The following is a 17,707-nucleotide window of genomic DNA, read 5'->3' as shown; positions in this document are numbered from 1 at the left end:
CACAGAACTAAAACCAACTCTGGATATTTAAAATTGGTCATAGCTTTTAAACTATGGTCACGTTTAAACTATGCAGTAGAAAACAAGGCCATGCAGACGTATGAACTTGAATCCCAAAACAACGTAGTCTCTACGGCACTGCAGTATACCTTTATTATGGCGCATCTGCTTAACTGGGCACAGCACCCCACTGGTAGGGCTACCCTTGAACTAGTTCTACAGATGGAAGCATTGCGTTTGCAAGCATTGCATTCGCTTACTCAGACCTCCACAGACTGAAGGTCACTGCAGAGACAGGGTATGCCGTTTGGCACACACCACCTTCAACAGCATTGCTTAACACCACTGCCACTATGAGTCTGTCATCACTTAATAGCCAGCCACTCTACGTAGGATTTTAAGATACGAATGAGAAATTACAAAAGATGTTTAAAAAAAAAAATACACATCCCAACAACTTAAGGTATTCTAGCATGCGGGAAAAGGTGGCAAACAAGATACTTCTAGGACACTGGGGTTTGTGAACACTGAGCAAAAGTGGGGCTAATTAAATACTTACCTAAAATAAATGGGTATCAGCGATAAAGAACACCAAAGACACCATATTCTAGATCTCGCAAAATATTTTTTTTTACCAACAGCTTCAGAATCATAAACATAGCCTCCTTTAAATACATAAATATAATTTACTTGCTTTGGCAGAAATGCAAGTCTATATGAATACTTTTCCAAAGTTAACTGTTCTTATTATGCAAGCATAACAGCTGTTTCAAGCACTTTACAAAGATCTCCACCAACTGGTATTTTAACTAGTAATATTTCCTGTTTAATAGTAATCTCAAGATAATTTGAGAAAGAAAGAAATATATTTAAAACTTAAATACCAAGTCAGCCAAGGCAATCTGATGAAATACACAATTCTAGTTACTCAATAAAATGGTATTAAATGGCCAAAGGAAAAAAAAATAGGTACTTTATTAGCTATTTCCCCACTTGTAAGAATTCAATAAATAATGTCAAATGGTGTGTGTGATAAGTAAGTATACTGTTCAACTCCCTAAAGACCTATGCTCTTACAAAACACTTGAGGCAAGGGGAAGTACTTCTACTTCATGTTGAATATACAGAAAAACTCTAGTGAACTTCGAACACATTTCAAGAACTCGTACAGAATTATACAGCAGGAAAGTTTTCATAAATCCTTTTCTGACAGATCCTGTATCAGCACCTTTCTCACTAAAGAGTGAAGCAAGTGTGATGAAGTTTAAAAACCAAACCCAAACAACAACAAACTACACAGCTCTGGTACGAGGCAAAAGGTACCCATGCTAGGGATAACCAAGCAGAAGCAAAGTCTTTTTCCGTAATCGTTTTTATCTGGTCCACAGAAATACTGGCTTGGGAGCAGGCCAACTAACCTCGAGGTCCTGCTGTGTGGGGGTTTGTCTGAGGGCAGAGAGCAAGTGGCACAGACCGAGGTTTAATCAAGCAGGTTCCACTAAACAGCCACCCCAAGCTAATGGTGGCAATGTGTCCACTGAAAAACATAGCAAAACAGAATTGAAAGAGAACTCCATTCCTTAAGAGGCTGTGACTTAATTTTTATTAAAGCTTTCCAAAAATCAATGCAGAAGAATTTGCCTGATAAAGCACATACCATATCCCACCACAACCAGGCTTCTCCACACTTCAAGTTCCCTTATCCAAAACTAGTGGTAAAGATTAAAATCAACATTGTTTCTCATTCCAGAAGCATTACAATTCGTGCTATTTTAAGAGGGACTAACTTTTTACAAAAATGAAACCGCTGATATCAGATACCCCCATCCCAAAAACTGCCTGGCTCTGTATTTCAGATTGCCATAGGCAGCATCCAAATACAAGGGTCCTCATGCCTACTAACAATAATTGAGAACATCTCTCTGTTAAAAAATCTGTACCAGTGTAAGGCTGTAACTTGGACTTTGAGATTAAGCTTCTCTCCCTCACCAGTAAATAACTCATCCTGCAATCCTTTAGGTTAATGGTAACATTTTAATTTGTACAGTGCAAAGGAAAATTCTGTCCTCTAGCCCCCAAAAAAATTTATTCAGCTGGCTTACGTCCAATTGCAGTATTCAATGCAGAAAATGAAGATACAGTTACGAGTTCTGGGTAACACTTTCAGTTTCCATTTTCCAAAGGCTTTGAAAAGAATAAAAAGTAACAAATTCACTTTATAGAAGGGTGCAGTTCAGAAGACTCAGAATAATTAAAACATTTCAAATGAGTTAAGCTGTTTTAACTATTGCAATCATACTTCAGAGCACTCCCATCAGATGAGAAACTACCTTACAAACAAGCAAATGGAAAATTAGAAACAACATGCCCAAGACTGTAAGAAAAACGTGAGGATTTTAAAATAGTGCATGGTTCAAACTAGTGGCTTATCCCTTTTATTCAAGTTTTTAAGGTTTTAGTGATGGTCCCTCTTGGATTCACAGATAATTTAACATACATCCCAACTTCAGAATTAATTATTCACATCAAGGAACTGGCTTGAAAGACTACAATCACACTGAAGCTACTACTGTGACTATCAGATCGGTTAACACATTTATTAACATTACGGTATATACTAATAATAACTTCCTTAAATTAAGTGCACAGTATCATAAATAAAAATAAACAAATAATAATTAAAGCACACATTTTCTTAAACAAATGAAGTGCACCATAAAAACATTCCAAGACATATCCAGAAAAGCCTAACAGAAAACAACAATAATTCAGCCTTGTAAGCAACACTTAATGGAATTTAAAAATTTGTGACTTTGTAGGACAAAGCCTGGGAACACTACAGAGTTTGGTGTCCTTCAAACACAGTACTGCCTGGAACACAACAGTCATACAGATATCCTGTTACGCTCTAACCGCTTTGTTTAATTGCTGCCATATAGCACAAAGTTAATCACTCAGCAGAAGATCACCAACAAGAGTTACAAAAATTTCCCCCCACACTAAGCTAAGGTAAAACCATGACACTGGAGTGCACCTAGAAGTTAACTGAAAGACCCTCCGTGGGATCTGGAACATGGCAGCAAAACCACGAAGTCAATCACATTCAGCACTGGTTACCTTACGCAAGCTGCTGACAGATTTAACTGCATACATAGCATATGGCCTTTTATAAAGGTAACAGTACCAGTAAAAGTGGCTATGATTGACTGGAAAAAGGGACCTAGTAATTCCCCAAAAGTTACAAGTTCTTATGCTTTAGTGTTTTTTATGCATATAGAAATAGCCACTAACCCAAAAGAATTACAAGATCAAAAAAATCCACATGCGGTGTCACTAGGGTACATGTTATTCAACAGACTAGGAAAGTAATTTTCTTTTATGATTATCCTCAAACCATATCAAGCCTTATCCAGTCAGCAGCTCAGCCAGCTCCTTTTCATCCATGCATCAACCAGCCACAAATGACAGAAGCTGGGAATCTACAGGTAGATCTTAATTTATTCCTAGAGAATAGTATACATGCTGAATTTCAATGCATATATATTAGTTCATTCTGAGAGCTACATAAGAAACTCAAAATGTGAAACAGCAAAGATAGTAAGCAGAAATTTAAAAGAAATCTATCACCACACCAGTCCTTTAAAAGGTCCGTCTTTCTTCACCTTCAAGGATAGCTGTCTGCTGCTCTGATAAGAAACTTCACAGCAGCTTCCAGTTGTTCCTACAGCCCACTCCCAGACAAGTTCAATAGGACATGGATACCTGAGTTACATTTGGCTGGCTTTGGCCATGGAAAGAATGGGTGGAACCAGCAGACTTTTATCTCATTCTGCTACAGTGAAAAGTTTACAATTTCAGTAATGTTTGCAGACTGCATAGCTGGCCTGCCTGCAGATACATCCCTCAGAGGTCTGGTGGCAACCTTCTCAGTGTTTCAAAAAGAAGAGCACATGTGTGTTGGGCACAAGAAAGGACTTCTCACACAGAAAGAGCAGACATGTATGTCACCTCATCTGCTCAAACCTAGGCGTGGATTTTTCTCTTAGTGGCAGGGTGGGAAGCCAACCTCTCCAGCAGGCAACGACTATACAATCTTTAAAAGCTATCTTTAAAAGCTGAGCTTGCTTCTTGTCTGGAACACCACGTAAAAGTAAACTTGGGGAGTGGGAGCAAGGCAACAAACCTACACCAAACGGGACAGTCTTTACTATGCCATATAAAAAGAGCTAGGGTGAAAAGAGACTCTCCAAGGCAGATCTGGATACAAGGAAACACTTTTCAGAATGGAAACAAGATGCTGCATGTCATAACTGCACTTCTGAATCTTTTGTCTCACAAAGTCCTTATAATCTCAATTTTCAAGAAGTGCCCTGAATGCTACACAGCCCATTGGTGTCACTGCCTGACGATACCCACTAAACTCTGCTAAGTCTCCCTCCAAACGTCCCAGATGACACCAGCTACCTCAGCATATACATACAATAACACCAGAAGGCAGCACTTCTCTTTATATTCTGCCACCTCCAAGACTTGAAGGCCATACATGAGGCCCTTCTGGAATTTATGAACACAGCAGAAATAAAAGGCAGAAGTTGGTGTCATTTTAGATGTTACTCGTTTCAAAAATGCAGTAACACCAAACTGATGAACACTAAGCACAGTTTCCTACTCCATTTTCCGATAACTTTATAGACTTGCCAATGTCAGGTACTTGCATAAAGGCATGCCCAGAAGGAGGCTAACTCAGGACTTATGCTACAATCTGTGATTTTTTTAAAACAATGATTTTTTTTTTTTTGATTGGTAGGTTTAAAAAAAGAAAAACTTCAAAAAAGGGAGAACTTTATTTTGTTTGTTGAAATTAGCATGCTGAAATTAAGTGTACTGTAAATGTTTATAAATTGGCAGAGACTTTCAAATATAGAACAACCGATTACAACAATTAGCCTTTTTTTAAAAATATCCAACTTCCATTATATACACACAGGAGAAAAGTTACACAGAGCTTAGCCTGCTGGAAAATCTGGCATGTTCCATCCACATAAAAGAGATCATATTAAAAGCACCACTGGCATCAGTTTATGAATAGACACTCAGTGTTGTCACAGTACCCTATTAGAAATCAAATTATACCCAGATTTTGTTCTATTATCTATAGAATATCCCCAGGTGTACCTCTAAAAACAGCTGTTGACATGGCTACCCTTCTGTTTGTTTATTCCTCTGTAAACCAGTTTATGAACTCAGGAGGAAATGTGCATGCTAAACAACAAGGCAAGTTCTTAAATTAATGCTAAGCTACTTGCCATTAAACAGAATGCCCCTACACTGTGTGCTTCCACAGAGTCTCACAAAAGATGCTTAATATCTATTTTAAAAACAAAAAACCAACAACAATCTTCACCTGCCATAGTTGATGTGTTATTTATGTATGCAAGGACATCTAATTAAAAAGACAAAACAGTGAAACTGAGCACTAATAAGACTTTTTTATGTTATTAAAAATAAAAAAAATTCCTTTACCCAGCTGTAATTTCATCAGACTGGGAGTGGGGAGTAAAGGTCTCTTAATATCAACATGAGGAAATCAGAACTATTCCAGCATCATTACACATAACTTAACTATATCCTCTTCCTTTTTTCCAGTAGTTTCTAATTCAGAAATTTAAAAGCAAATCTTCGTAGCATAGATAACTTCTAATTGTTAACAACAGTTTTAGACTATTTCACAGTCACAACCACAGACAGATTTTTAAGATCTCTGTAATAACAGACCACTGGAAATCTTATTAACCTTAATCTTATCAAAATTTAGCCTTTACACTGTAATAACAAAACTTTGTAAGGAAAGACAGCACAACTTCGGTCACTGCCACCCTCACTCCAAATCACCTGATGAAGATTCAGAGACCTCCACCAGCTACACGGTTGTCGCCATTGCTAAAATTAGACTGGCTCCAAAATATCTTAAACGACTGAGAACTGTGAATTTCATATGAGCAGGTATATTTTATAACAGATCAGCATAAGCAGACCTGACAGCCTGTTTATAAAGGTAAAAACTGATGCGTTCACATTAAACCTTGAAAGCTGTAAAATTATTCTGCTGCTCTAGGTAATTTCTTGCAACATTTGCTGTATTAAAGAAGGGGACAAAGGTGTACCTGATCTTATTTCTTTATAGACAGGCTTGATTACAGATAATGAAGATTTAGGAAAGACCTCCCTTCCAGAAAGGATACTGCATGTGAGGATTTGTTACCTTAAAATAAGGAATAGCAGCAGCAAGGAGAAAAATACCCTGAAATAAAGAGAAAATAAGCTTTCATTTACCTGTGAATTATTTACCAAGACACAGACACAGGGTCCTTTAGACTTTCTAAAAGAGAATCTTGCCTTTTGTTTCATCAAACCACTCATAAGAAGAATGTTTGTGACCAACTATAAATGTCAAGAATGCTAGCTGTCTGGCTTTTTGTAGTTTTGTAAGTATAGGTCCTAAGCCATAGTGTAAAAACATACTGTAACTACACAGTCCAGCTTAACGTGCATCATGACTCTTTCTCTGTAGTGCTAAATATGGCTAAATACAGCTGAATACTACAACTTCAATAGGTGGAAAATTACTATTAAAACATCAAATATTAGGAAGCCTGTATTTCTTCTGGATCTCTTTAGCAAGAGCCTCAGTCTGAAACACCAAATGCAGACTTTTTTTCTAAACCATTATAATGCATTAGGTTCACCTATTACAGAAGAAAAAATATTGACTCAATGTAAGACCTATCAGAAGGACAATGGCCTAAAACCTGCAGTTATTTAGTTTTCCTTTTCTAGCTCATTACACAATCAAATGTTTCCTCTCAAGCATATACAAAGCACAGATTTATCCGAAATACCTTTTGCACAACAGAGCACATTTTTTATAGTTGGAAAATAACTGAGGAGAAAAAACACCCTCACAAGAAGGTATAAGGACCAGAACAAAATTCTACAAAGTCACCACAGGGTGCAATTTCATTCAGTCTGAAATGGAAAAAAAACATTATTGCTCATGGAGCATCTACATCTTTCCCCTCACTTCAACGTCAGGCAATTAGGATTTCACAAAGTTACAGATGTCTTTATTCCAACCACTAAGGGAGTGGTTGCTGCTTCCCAAAAAGGACCAAGGTCTTTAGTCAGCCACCATCATATCTATTCCCAAGAACTTTAAAACTGCATATCCCATTGTGAGAATAGGCTTCTCTCGCACTCTTTCTGTAGCTCAACAGCATCATTTGGACAAAGTTTTACACTGACATTTTTTTCTCCCAGCTCTGAACTCATGCTACATAAACGGCATTCAACTTGTAACGGTCTTCTGGTTGTTCTGACTGAAGGTCAAATTAAATTTGGTAATTTGTCTACCTCTGTTTCTCATTTGGAGCACGACAGAATTGGGGAAAGGAACAACTGGTTATCCTGTACAATGAATGGTTTCAATCAAAGGTATGAACATAAAGCTAACTTTGAAGTCTACAACGCCCTTGAGAACATGGGAACAACTCATACAGGAACTCTGTTTCAGGAACAGACACATTCAAAGACACAGGCTGAAACCCACTGTCAGCCGCACTAACAATAATGAATCAAAGCAACAAACATGGTATTTTTGAACAAGCAAGGTGATAAATCTTAGCATGAACCTGTGGTAATCCATGGAAGTATCAACACGGGTGCAAATTTTCTTTACACACATTTGAATTTTCAGAATTCAAGAGCCACAAGATAAGAAGCATCTCTCTCAAAAGAATCTCCCTAGGAGTCAAACGGATAATCTCACGCTGCTAGAAGTTCATGCATGAGTGGCCTTTGTATCATCAGATCTCTTCAAGCTCTGACCTCTCAACATACTACAGAGAGAGTGGGAGAGTCAAGGACAATCGCAGTCAGAGCAGAGTCCCAGCGTTACCTGTGTGAATGCTTCCAAGTGCTCTAGCGAAGACAGGAAAAGAAAGGAGGGACAGAAGAGACAGAAAAGCTTCTGGCCACATAGAAAAAGACTGACTCTTCCCTGCAATTAATGCACAAGGAAAACAGGTACATTGCTTCAAAATAGCAAAACTGTCCTACTTTACCTCCGGCTGTAGTTTCCATTCCAGCAGATCTAGCTTCTGCCTCTAGTCAATTGCCTCTAACATTTATTTTCACTTGACTGTAAAAAGAAATCAATAGTGTCTTCTACTTCAGTCAGCAGGGATGAACAAAAAAAATAATCATACCACACGTGAGGCCCAGTTTATAGGAGCATGTGTTTATAGCCATACCATCTGAGACTGCACTCAGTTCCTATCTGTGCTCTTGCTTAGCCCAGAACCCTTACCTTTACCTGAGTGATCCGACACTCCCAGCACGCACAGGAAGCTATAGCTGTTGTTTTGCCTATTGGAAAGCCTGACCTCAGTGTGGTTTCATCTACAAGACGAATGACCCTAAAATTTTTCAAGATCATGAACTTTGTAGAAGACAGATGACAACTGAGGGAGAAACAAGCAGTTATGCAGTAGCCTCATCTGAAAATACTATTTAAAAAACATTAATCCCCCAAAAGACAGAAGCAAACATGAACAATGCCCTTCAGAGATCTACTATTCCAGTAACCTTAGTTCCTCCAGTCTTTCTCATAAGAAAAGTCAGTTCCGTTTTGCAATAAAAATAAAAAATAAAGAAATCCACACCCAAAAAAACAACCCACACTTACAGACACCAATTTTGCAAAGGTCAGTTAACAGTATCTCTGCATTTCTTTCAGACAGTCTTATCAGATACACTAATATTTCATAAATTCTAAAGAAAATGCTGCTAAAGCAAAGAGTTGTATTCCCAAAGAAAAGTCTAAGAACGTATTAATAAATTCAAATATAGAAGTTAAGTATCAGTTGTTTAAAGACTATCACAGGATTTTGTTAATAACAACTCATTTTGATTTAAAATGTTTCTGTGCTTTTTTTCTTCCTGAATCCATTGAGACAGCTGAAGTTCACAAGAGGTATAATAATTTCTAAAATCATCACAAGTAGCATTTTTATCTGTCGGTCATCTAAGTTATAGTCAAGTGATCCATGTAAACCAAGTCCCCAGAGCTGGGAGGCCTTTTATAAACCTAAACTATTTAGATATATCACACTCTTAAGTCAAGTCAAAACAGTGAAGTTTTTGTATTTGCTATACAAATAGAAATTGTTCTTCATTTCCTAAAGTCACATGCCAAGTTAGCCAATTTATGCTAAAAGCAGTTGTCCTGGACCAGTTTCAGCATTCCTTCAGGCAAACATGCTGTTATTGAAACAAATAAATCTTTTTAAATTCTAAAACTTTGTTTCAGTAGGAGAGACAAAAAAAAAAAAAATTGCAGCCTGTGTCAGTACCCAAATACCAGCAAAGCAGCTCAAGAAACAACACACTTTGGAAGCAGAATGTAAGAGCTGCCAATTACTTCTTCTAATGATCCCTTGCTCCACCACACACGTGGACTGTATCATCTCCTGAACTGTACGTTAAGCAACAGTGAGCACATGCAAATAGAATCTTATTTTACAATGTAGAACTTGGCAGTTAAAAATAGAGGAGAAAGACTTGGGTCAGAAGGCATCTATGCAAATCACGAGCTTGGTTAGAGCCACAGAAGAGGCAAACACACCTTTTCAGTAGGTATTTTCAAAAGATATGGGAAAATCTAGTGTTACTAACAAATTTCTAGTAAAATTTGGTTAGAACATTCCACAGAAATTCTGGTTACTTGTGCAAACACATCTGCAGCGTTCTGAATAATGGAAATTTCTGGGGCTTGTGGTTTTTTGGTTGGTTTTTTTTTTTGGTTTGTTTTGTTTTTAAATTATGCATGATGCGAAAATACTTATCTTAAAAGTAAATTTATGGAAGAAAGTTTACAGCACTTCTAGCTACAATACAACAGATTAGATTGGGTGACCCAGAAATACACTAACATATTCAATTTCTATGTCAAGTAGTTCACATGAGAAGTATTTAGTTCCTGACCCAGCCCCTGTTCTACCTTGCTTTGCACCCTCTTACGAAGTACAGGGCAGAAAGGAAGCTCTTCTTCCCTCTCAAGCTCTTATTTCCTTTTCGTGTAGCACTACTGGAAAACTCTTAACCCCCTCACTCTGTAACAGGAATCTTCTTATCCTCTTAATCTCTTTAAAAGAAACCACCACTAAATCTTGAGAGCTTGCCCTTCACAGCCTATTATGGGCCAATTTATGCACAAGTCTTCCTCTGCAACCTTGGCCAAAAAAAAAAAAAAAAAAAAAAAAAAAATCTTCATCTGTTTCTCTCTCAAATGCAACCTCTTCTACATCTCATCACCTCCTTTCTTCCTCAAGCTCCTACCACCACCACACCTTTGTGCTTGCCAGAGAAGCAAACGAAACACCAGCTGAATGCTGTTTGCTTGCTATGGGCTGTACAGCTCATTTCTGCACTTGGTTTCAGGAAGAGTAAGAGAAAAAAGGACAAAATAGCCATGGGAGAGACCATATGCAAGAGCCTGGGGGAAGCACTAAAAATTACTCATCACTGCTTGCACTGTCCTCTTGGGCAGGAAGCAAAGCCATGGTACATTTGCTCTCGGTAAAGCACAGTTGTGAAATACTAACGATCTCTTCCTAGATTGGGGTTTTTTATTAGAATGCATTGCAGGCAACTAGTTAGACAGGTTTGGTTTAGTTCTGCTGCTCTTTCTCATACATTTTAAGAGCAACCAGTGCTAACAAGTATTTTCAGGATTCACAGGTAAATCTAGTATTTAGGTTTACTTAGCTATTGAGAGATTATAGCAAGGCACGAACACTTCAGCCATTCTACCTTCCTCAAGATAACAAGTTGATCAAGAAAAAAAAAAAAAAAGAAAGTGAGGAGCAAAACACAGCTTTCCAGATACCATCACTGGTAGAGATTTTGCTACAGAGAAAGGTAATTGTTCAGGATCAAATACACTGCTTTCTTGGGCCAATATTTCTGTGCTTCAGCCTGTCACGGGTTTACGTTAGTAATCCACAAGTACAGCTGAAAACTCCGATTACTTACATTCAGGACAATGTCAAATAGAGGAAATAAGAAGATGTAAATACATAAATTATTATAAACTCTCAAATCTTACAAATGTGAACTTGCATGGGTACATAACACTCCAGTTTCATATTCAAGAGAGTATAAACCTTGCCACATCAATGAGTTGCCTCTCTCTTGATAGCAAACGTAACTGCAGTACACATGTACCCATTCCCCTGTGATTTTAACGCTGTTGATTTTTAGCATTTAGTCAACTTGGATGCAAGTTTCATTTCCCGACACACTTGTGCTATACGACTTCAGTAACTTAAGTTCTGCAGAATAACCAATGGAGAGAACAGTACACAAATTATTGCTATACAAACACTGATTTAAGAGAATAAGCAGATTTTGCCTCTTCTACACTTAAAAGTTTTCTATCACCACAGTGATCTCAGTCATAAGTGTGACCAAATCACAGAATCTCAGTGGTTAGAAGGGACCTTTGATGACACCTTTGACAACACAACAATATTAGCAGAAACCCCAACCACAGCAAATCACTTCAGGAGAAAGCCCATTTTTCCAATAGAGCCATGCCTCACAGAATGCTATTTTTTCTCTCTTAATATTTTGCCACTTTTCTGCTTCAAACAAATAAAATTCATCAAATTAAAAAGCAACTAAAACAAACAACAGGTTACATGGCCAGGACCACAGCCAGCATTCCTAGATTAGATTATACACTTGCCTTGGCTATGTACTTTATCTCCCTTTCCCTTCCTGTGCCCTGACTTTCACTTGACTCTTGTGTGGACTTGGATGCTGTAAACGTTTCAGATTTGCATTAAGACCTTTACACTAATGCTTCTGCACACCAGTATCAGTCCAAGGTGGAAAACAGACTCTCCTCTTTAGTTACAAGCTCACAATACTCAAAAAATGGGGGGGAGAGAGGGGAGAAGATTTAATTTGTTTCCCCCTTCCTATGCCTATACTTCACAGTGATGTTTTTGGACTTGCATCACTGTTGCCCAATTTCCAAAAGGGAATTCCATATTTGGCAGCTAAGGTGAAGCCTGTTTTATACAAATTCTCTTGTTTGAAAGTTACAGATACATTAACAAAGCAATCTGACAAGTTACAAATAGTGACTTTATTTAAAAAAAAAAAGTATATTACTATATTAGCATATAAATCTACGTGCTTCATTCAGCTGAAACATTGAACAGTACAGGGCAGTGCCAAACCTTTTACATTTGCCAAAGGATAACATGGCAGGAGGGTCTGGGCTCCCCGGTTCAAGGACACGGAACTGCTGGAGAGGGTGCAGCAAAGGGCTACGAAGATGATCAGGGGACTGGAACACCTCTCTTATGAAGAAAGGCTGAGGGATTCGGGTCTCTTCAGCCTGAAAAAAAGATGGCTGAGTGGGCACCTTATCAACACTTATAAATACTTAAAGGGTGAGTGTCAGGAGGATGGGGCCAGGCTCTTTTCAGTGGTGCCCAGCGACAGGACAAGAGGTAACGGGCACAAACTTGAGCAGAGGAAGTTCCACCTAAACATGAGAAGGAACTTCTTTCCTTGAGGGTGGCAGAGCACTGGAACAGGCTGCCCAGAGAGGTGGTGGAGTCTCCGTCTCTGGAGACATTCCAAACCCGCCGGGATGTGTTGTGCAACCTGCTCTGGGTGACCCTGCTTTGGCAGGGGGGTTGGACTAGATGATCTCCAGAGGTCCCTTCCAACTCTATGATTCTGTGATTCTGTCTGCAGAGGCAACTGCCCTGCAGAGGCAGTTGCCCTGCCCAGGCAAACCTGGGAGCTGCTCAGGGTCCAACTCCTGGACCTTCTGCTGCCATCCTCTTGGAAGCTGATCACTCTGCATTTCTGTCATTCCCTCCGTATCAAGATCAAAAAGCACATACCTGCTTTTTAAAAGGTGTTTTGAAACACACAGATTAAAAATATTACCTACATAGTTGGAAAGAAAAAAAGTCTGTGATTTTATTTTAATAACCTCTGTTGCCCAAACCCAGGTGGTAAGTCAAAGAAAAATAACACAGACATAGCATAAGAGAAAGCAGCCAGCTCAATTGTTTGTTTAAAGGTAAGCAGGAGCAGCAATAACTAGAAAGGTTTTATTCACATGAAGATTTCAGCTTTTGCAAGCATTACATCTGCTGTCAGGGCTACAGAACGAAGAACAGAGTGGCCTATTTTCTACTTGACTCGTGCATCCCATTATTCCTCGCACACTCTTAACTAACAAATGGCGGCATCTTTTCAGCTTGCTGACTCGCCCAAACATCCTCCCACAGGTGAGCTGACACCCTAGTGAAGGAACAGAAATACTTTGTGGTGGCCTGGACTGATAGACTGATCTTTCCCAGGCATATACAACAAAGAAACAGAATTTCCAACCCTCGTTTCATCCTAAAAATTGCCTCCTGTGTGATAAGCAGGTACATGAAGTGAAACAACTAAGCACAACATTGTGCCTTAAACTGTGATCAAAGAAGCAGCAAGGAACACTAACGAGGAGAGGTAAGGCATGAAACTAAATCTCACTTTCCTAACCGTGACTGGAAAAATTGCATTCTTTGTTTTATGGACAAATGTGAACAAGCATCCAAAAAAATGTTAGCGAAAGTCAACGTGATGTTTTAAGGTAGTACACACACACACAAAAATCGTAACAGATTTTCCAGCTGCATAAAGAGCCAAAAACTTAACATTGACAACTGAATTGCAATCATGAGGCTTATATCACTATTTCCGCCCCCTCAAAGACACCAATCCGGTTCTCGTGTACACTGAAATAAACCACTAGGTAGCTTATATAAAGACCTATTTTCTAGCCCTTCGGGACTGCAAAGATATTAATGAAAGTTTTGTAAACCCAGGTGCCTGATTTAGCTAAATGCACGATGCAGGTAATACCTCATCAGAGCACACAAACACTACTGAAGTAAATGGAAGCTGCAGGTGCTCAACGTCTTTAAAAATATGCTTATGTGGTGCATGCAAATGTCACACCAACATTATTCAAATCTGACTGCCTATTTAAAAAACATATATATATATATATATGTATCTTTTAACTCTCATGGAAATCGATCAACTCACTAAAAACATGCACAAATGATACTCCAGGCTGAAAAAGCCAAACTAAGCTGTTACTTTGTTGAAAAACTGCTTTTTATGCCCAAGTCATTCATGGAGATCTAGCAATGCAACCACTTTTTTTTACAAGCATTTTATCGAACAGCTTGCCAAGCTCCGTATAAACACATTTTACTATTTCATAAAGTTTATATGCCAAGTTTTTGAAACATGAAGTGACAGGCTCTCAGTGGAATTTCTGCAGAGCTACAAGGTTCTTATTGCCCTCAGTCTCCCGAGACTGTAAATTGTCCATAAGAAGCAAGTAGCCAGAATCTTTTTTCTTTTACACAGGAATCCCTTGCAAATTTGAAATACTGAAACAGGCTCTATGATCAGCCAAAGAAGAATTCCTTTACATGAGGCTCAAAATCCCCCAGTGATCAGCACACTATAAATATGCATCACTGCTGGGTTTCTGTTGACAGCACGGGAAAAAGTTTCTCTCCATCATTAAGCACCCCTTACAGATAAGAACTAGTGCTAAATATCCTCCACTCTGCAGAGATTTTAGATAGATATTTTCATACAGAATCACCTTATCTTAATGATTTAGGTTGTTTTCTATTTTTTTTTCCTAACTTGTTCACATCTTACTTTCACCCAAACAGTTACACAAAAGCAACCAAGAGTGAACTCACCAATGCCATAAAAAGGAAAACCACACAAAAAAAAAAAAAAGGGAGAATAACCCACTTTCCAAGCTTCATGAAGTAAAACCTCTGAGTATACAGTACAGTTACTTTTGCGCCATATTATATTGCATTTCAATCTATCTGACTGCCTACTGAAACTTTGCACTTCCTTTTACCAGTCAGTTCTCTTACGGCTCAAGGTCTCCCTTTGATTATTCCCAGCTCTGACACATTAGCTATCTTTTTATCATGTTTACTTTCACTTTACTACCCATGTGCATTTATAATACTATTATTATTGTAGGGACTTTGAAGACATGTCCTTTATGGTGCTTTGTAGGATCAATGTAATTCTTGCAATGGCTTTCCATTGCCAATGATGGAAATGAAACAGATAAATTAGAAATAGACATGAAATTTCATTTTTTCATAAAACACTAAACCCAAAGCTCTGCCTCTTTAATGCTGTTCTTAAAAGCAGTAATTTTAGGATTATTATATCAAAGAACATCAAAAAACATTTAACTAGCATGTTGGGTGTTTTTATTACTGCTTCCTCTCATATATATATAATGTAAATAAATTAATACTTAAAAAAGAACACACAACTACTAAGCCCACAAATATTCGAAGAATATAGTGGCAGCTCAGTGGCAGCTGTAATACCCAGAAAAGCTTTAACGTTTCCTTTTCAAGTTAGCTATGCTCTAGTACTCTTAAGGTTGCACAGCAAGCTAGTCAGAATCAGAGCTCATTTCCCAGCATTTAATCCTCCACCTGAATTAGTGTGCTTACCTTTCAGTTATTAATCACTTTGATATTACATCCTCTTAACTCAGAGTTTAAGTTTTCAAGACGCACATGAATGCAATTTATTCCTACAGAAAAATCTCTGGACTTCTCTATTAGTCTAAAGCAGCAGCGTTCCATTAACCACTTCCAGAACTTTAAAGTTGCCATTTTTCCATATTCAGTCTTTTATTTTTCAAAGTTTCAGTTGCCTGTAACGGAAGGCTATTGCTCTTTGCCTTTATTCTGTTAGAATGGTATCGCCAACAATTTGCAAGCATATTTTAATCAAATTTTACAGTATGCTTAGAACGTTTCTATAAATGCAGTCGGTATTTGGGCACTACTCACACCCCACAGTGAAAAAAGCGCTTAATGGCTCTTCTGGAAGAAAAGGGTTATATTCAGAACCTGCACAAGAGCCTTACTCAGGCCACAGGATTGCTCCTCTTCAATGGCCACGCACCAGTCAAGCAACCCCACATCGCAATCCGAGTTCTCCATTGCTCTCTTAACCACAGCACGGCAAAAATGGCATCCACGGGACACCTGTGCCACAGTGCCAGCTGTCTTTTCGCCAAGGAAAAGAAGGAAGCCCTGCTAAGCCAACATACGAGGGCTTAATGGCCAAGTGACCTCTCTGGATCTAGCCACAGCCAGGTACGCGGGGACAGGGACAGGTATGGCGCTCTCACATGGGGAAGGGGGGACGATGGGGACACACCTGTGCCTAGATGCTGACAGAAGCTGCCAGCCCTGACTGCGAGGAGCCTCCCAGACACGCCACCAAGCCAAGTCTGCCCGGCTCCGGGCTCAGCCGGGGGCTGGGGCCGGACCGGGGACCGACACCCTCCCCGGGGCTTTCCCGGGCGCACCGTCCGGGACAGGAGAAGCCGGGGAGGGGGCGGTCGGTAGGTAGCCCGGTGCTCCTCGCGTCAAACTTCGCTCGTTTCTCCGGTTCCCTGCAAGTTGCCGGCGCAGGACGTCAAAGCACGAACGCCGCCGTCACACACACACGAAAAAAAAAAAAAAAAAAAAAAAGAAAGCGATGACGTTGAAACCTGGTAACGAAAACCACAGCCGAGCCCAGGGGCGCAGCCCGCTGACACCGCACCCCCCACCCCACCCCCCCCCGCTGCGGGGGCAGAGCGGGACGCGTCGCCGGGGCCTCGGCCGCCACCGCGTCCCCAGGGCCACGGGGACGGCGACAGCAGGGCGGCGGGCGGGATGGATGGCTTTCCCCCTCCCTCGACGCCAGGCAGGGCTCGCCGGGCAGCCGGCCACCGACCCCGCCGTCGAAGGGCCGCGGGCCGCCCCCGCCGGCAGGGCCGGGGCACCGGGGCCCGCTACCGGGGCGGGGCGGGGGCTGCCCCGGGCGGGCTCGGCGGACAGAAACTTTCCTGGGAAGGGAGGGGAGGGGAGGACACCGGCGAGGGAAGGGAAGGAGGGGGAGTGTGAGGAAGGGGCGGGGGGGGGAGCCGGCGGCCGTTGGCGGCGCGGCCCGGCGGCGCAACCCGGCGCGGCCCTTACCCGTCCTTGCGGCGGGCCTTGTAGACGTGCCCGTAGGTGCCTCTGCCCACTTTGCAACCCTCGTACTCGAACAGGTCCTCCACCCGCTCGCGCTCGGCCGCCAGCTTCGACTTGAACTCGTAGTCCATGTCTCGCCCATGGGCGGGGGAGGGACGGGCAGGGGGGACGCGGCGGCCGGATTCAGCACCCCCGGCTGGCGGAGCCCCCTCCCGGCGCCGCCATTTCCGGGGCTCGGCGGGGGGGCGGCGAACGAGCGGGCGGGCGGGAGGGGAGGTGGGATGGGGGGGCTGTTTGTTTTTGTTTTGGTTTGGGGCTTTTTGGCGGGGGGGAGGGGGGTGCGCTCCGCCGCCACCCGCTTCAACTGGGCTCCTCGGCGCGCGGCGCGGGGGATGCCGGGAGTCGTAGTCCGGCTGCGGGCGCCGGCCCCGGCGCCGCGGGCGGGACGGCGGGGGCGGCAGGACTACAACTCCCGGCATGCCCCGGGACGCCCCCGGCCAGGCGGCGTCGGCGCACTCCGCTCCTCGGAGACACCG

General features: G+C 41.2%; 1 protein-coding gene across 7 annotated transcripts in view; it reads right to left on the bottom strand.

The window, feature by feature from the left end:
• Positions 1-17,464, bottom strand: part of CDK19 (cyclin dependent kinase 19) — a 133,889-nt gene extending 116,425 nt beyond the window's left edge. For 2 of the 7 annotated variants that reach the window (XM_054195486.1, XM_054195487.1), the window contains exon 1: positions 17,175-17,306. In XM_054195486.1, coding sequence (XP_054051461.1) covers positions 17,175-17,302 — 128 coding nt within the window. In that variant the 5' untranslated portion in view covers positions 17,303-17,306. Of the gene's footprint in view, positions 1-1,418; positions 1,538-2,102; positions 2,185-16,368; positions 16,607-17,174 lie in introns of those variants that run through there. The other 5 variants (XM_054195488.1, XM_054195490.1, XM_054195485.1 and 2 more) reach the window with 5 other exon arrangements.
• Positions 17,465-17,707: the final 243 nt, after the last annotated feature.

This window comes from Rissa tridactyla, chromosome 3 (genome assembly GCF_028500815.1).
Source record: "Rissa tridactyla isolate bRisTri1 chromosome 3, bRisTri1.patW.cur.20221130, whole genome shotgun sequence".
NCBI classification, from domain to species: Eukaryota; Metazoa; Chordata; class Aves; order Charadriiformes; family Laridae; genus Rissa; species Rissa tridactyla.
Note: the sequence above shows the minus strand (reverse complement) of the source record. Positions and strands in the feature narration are given on the sequence as shown.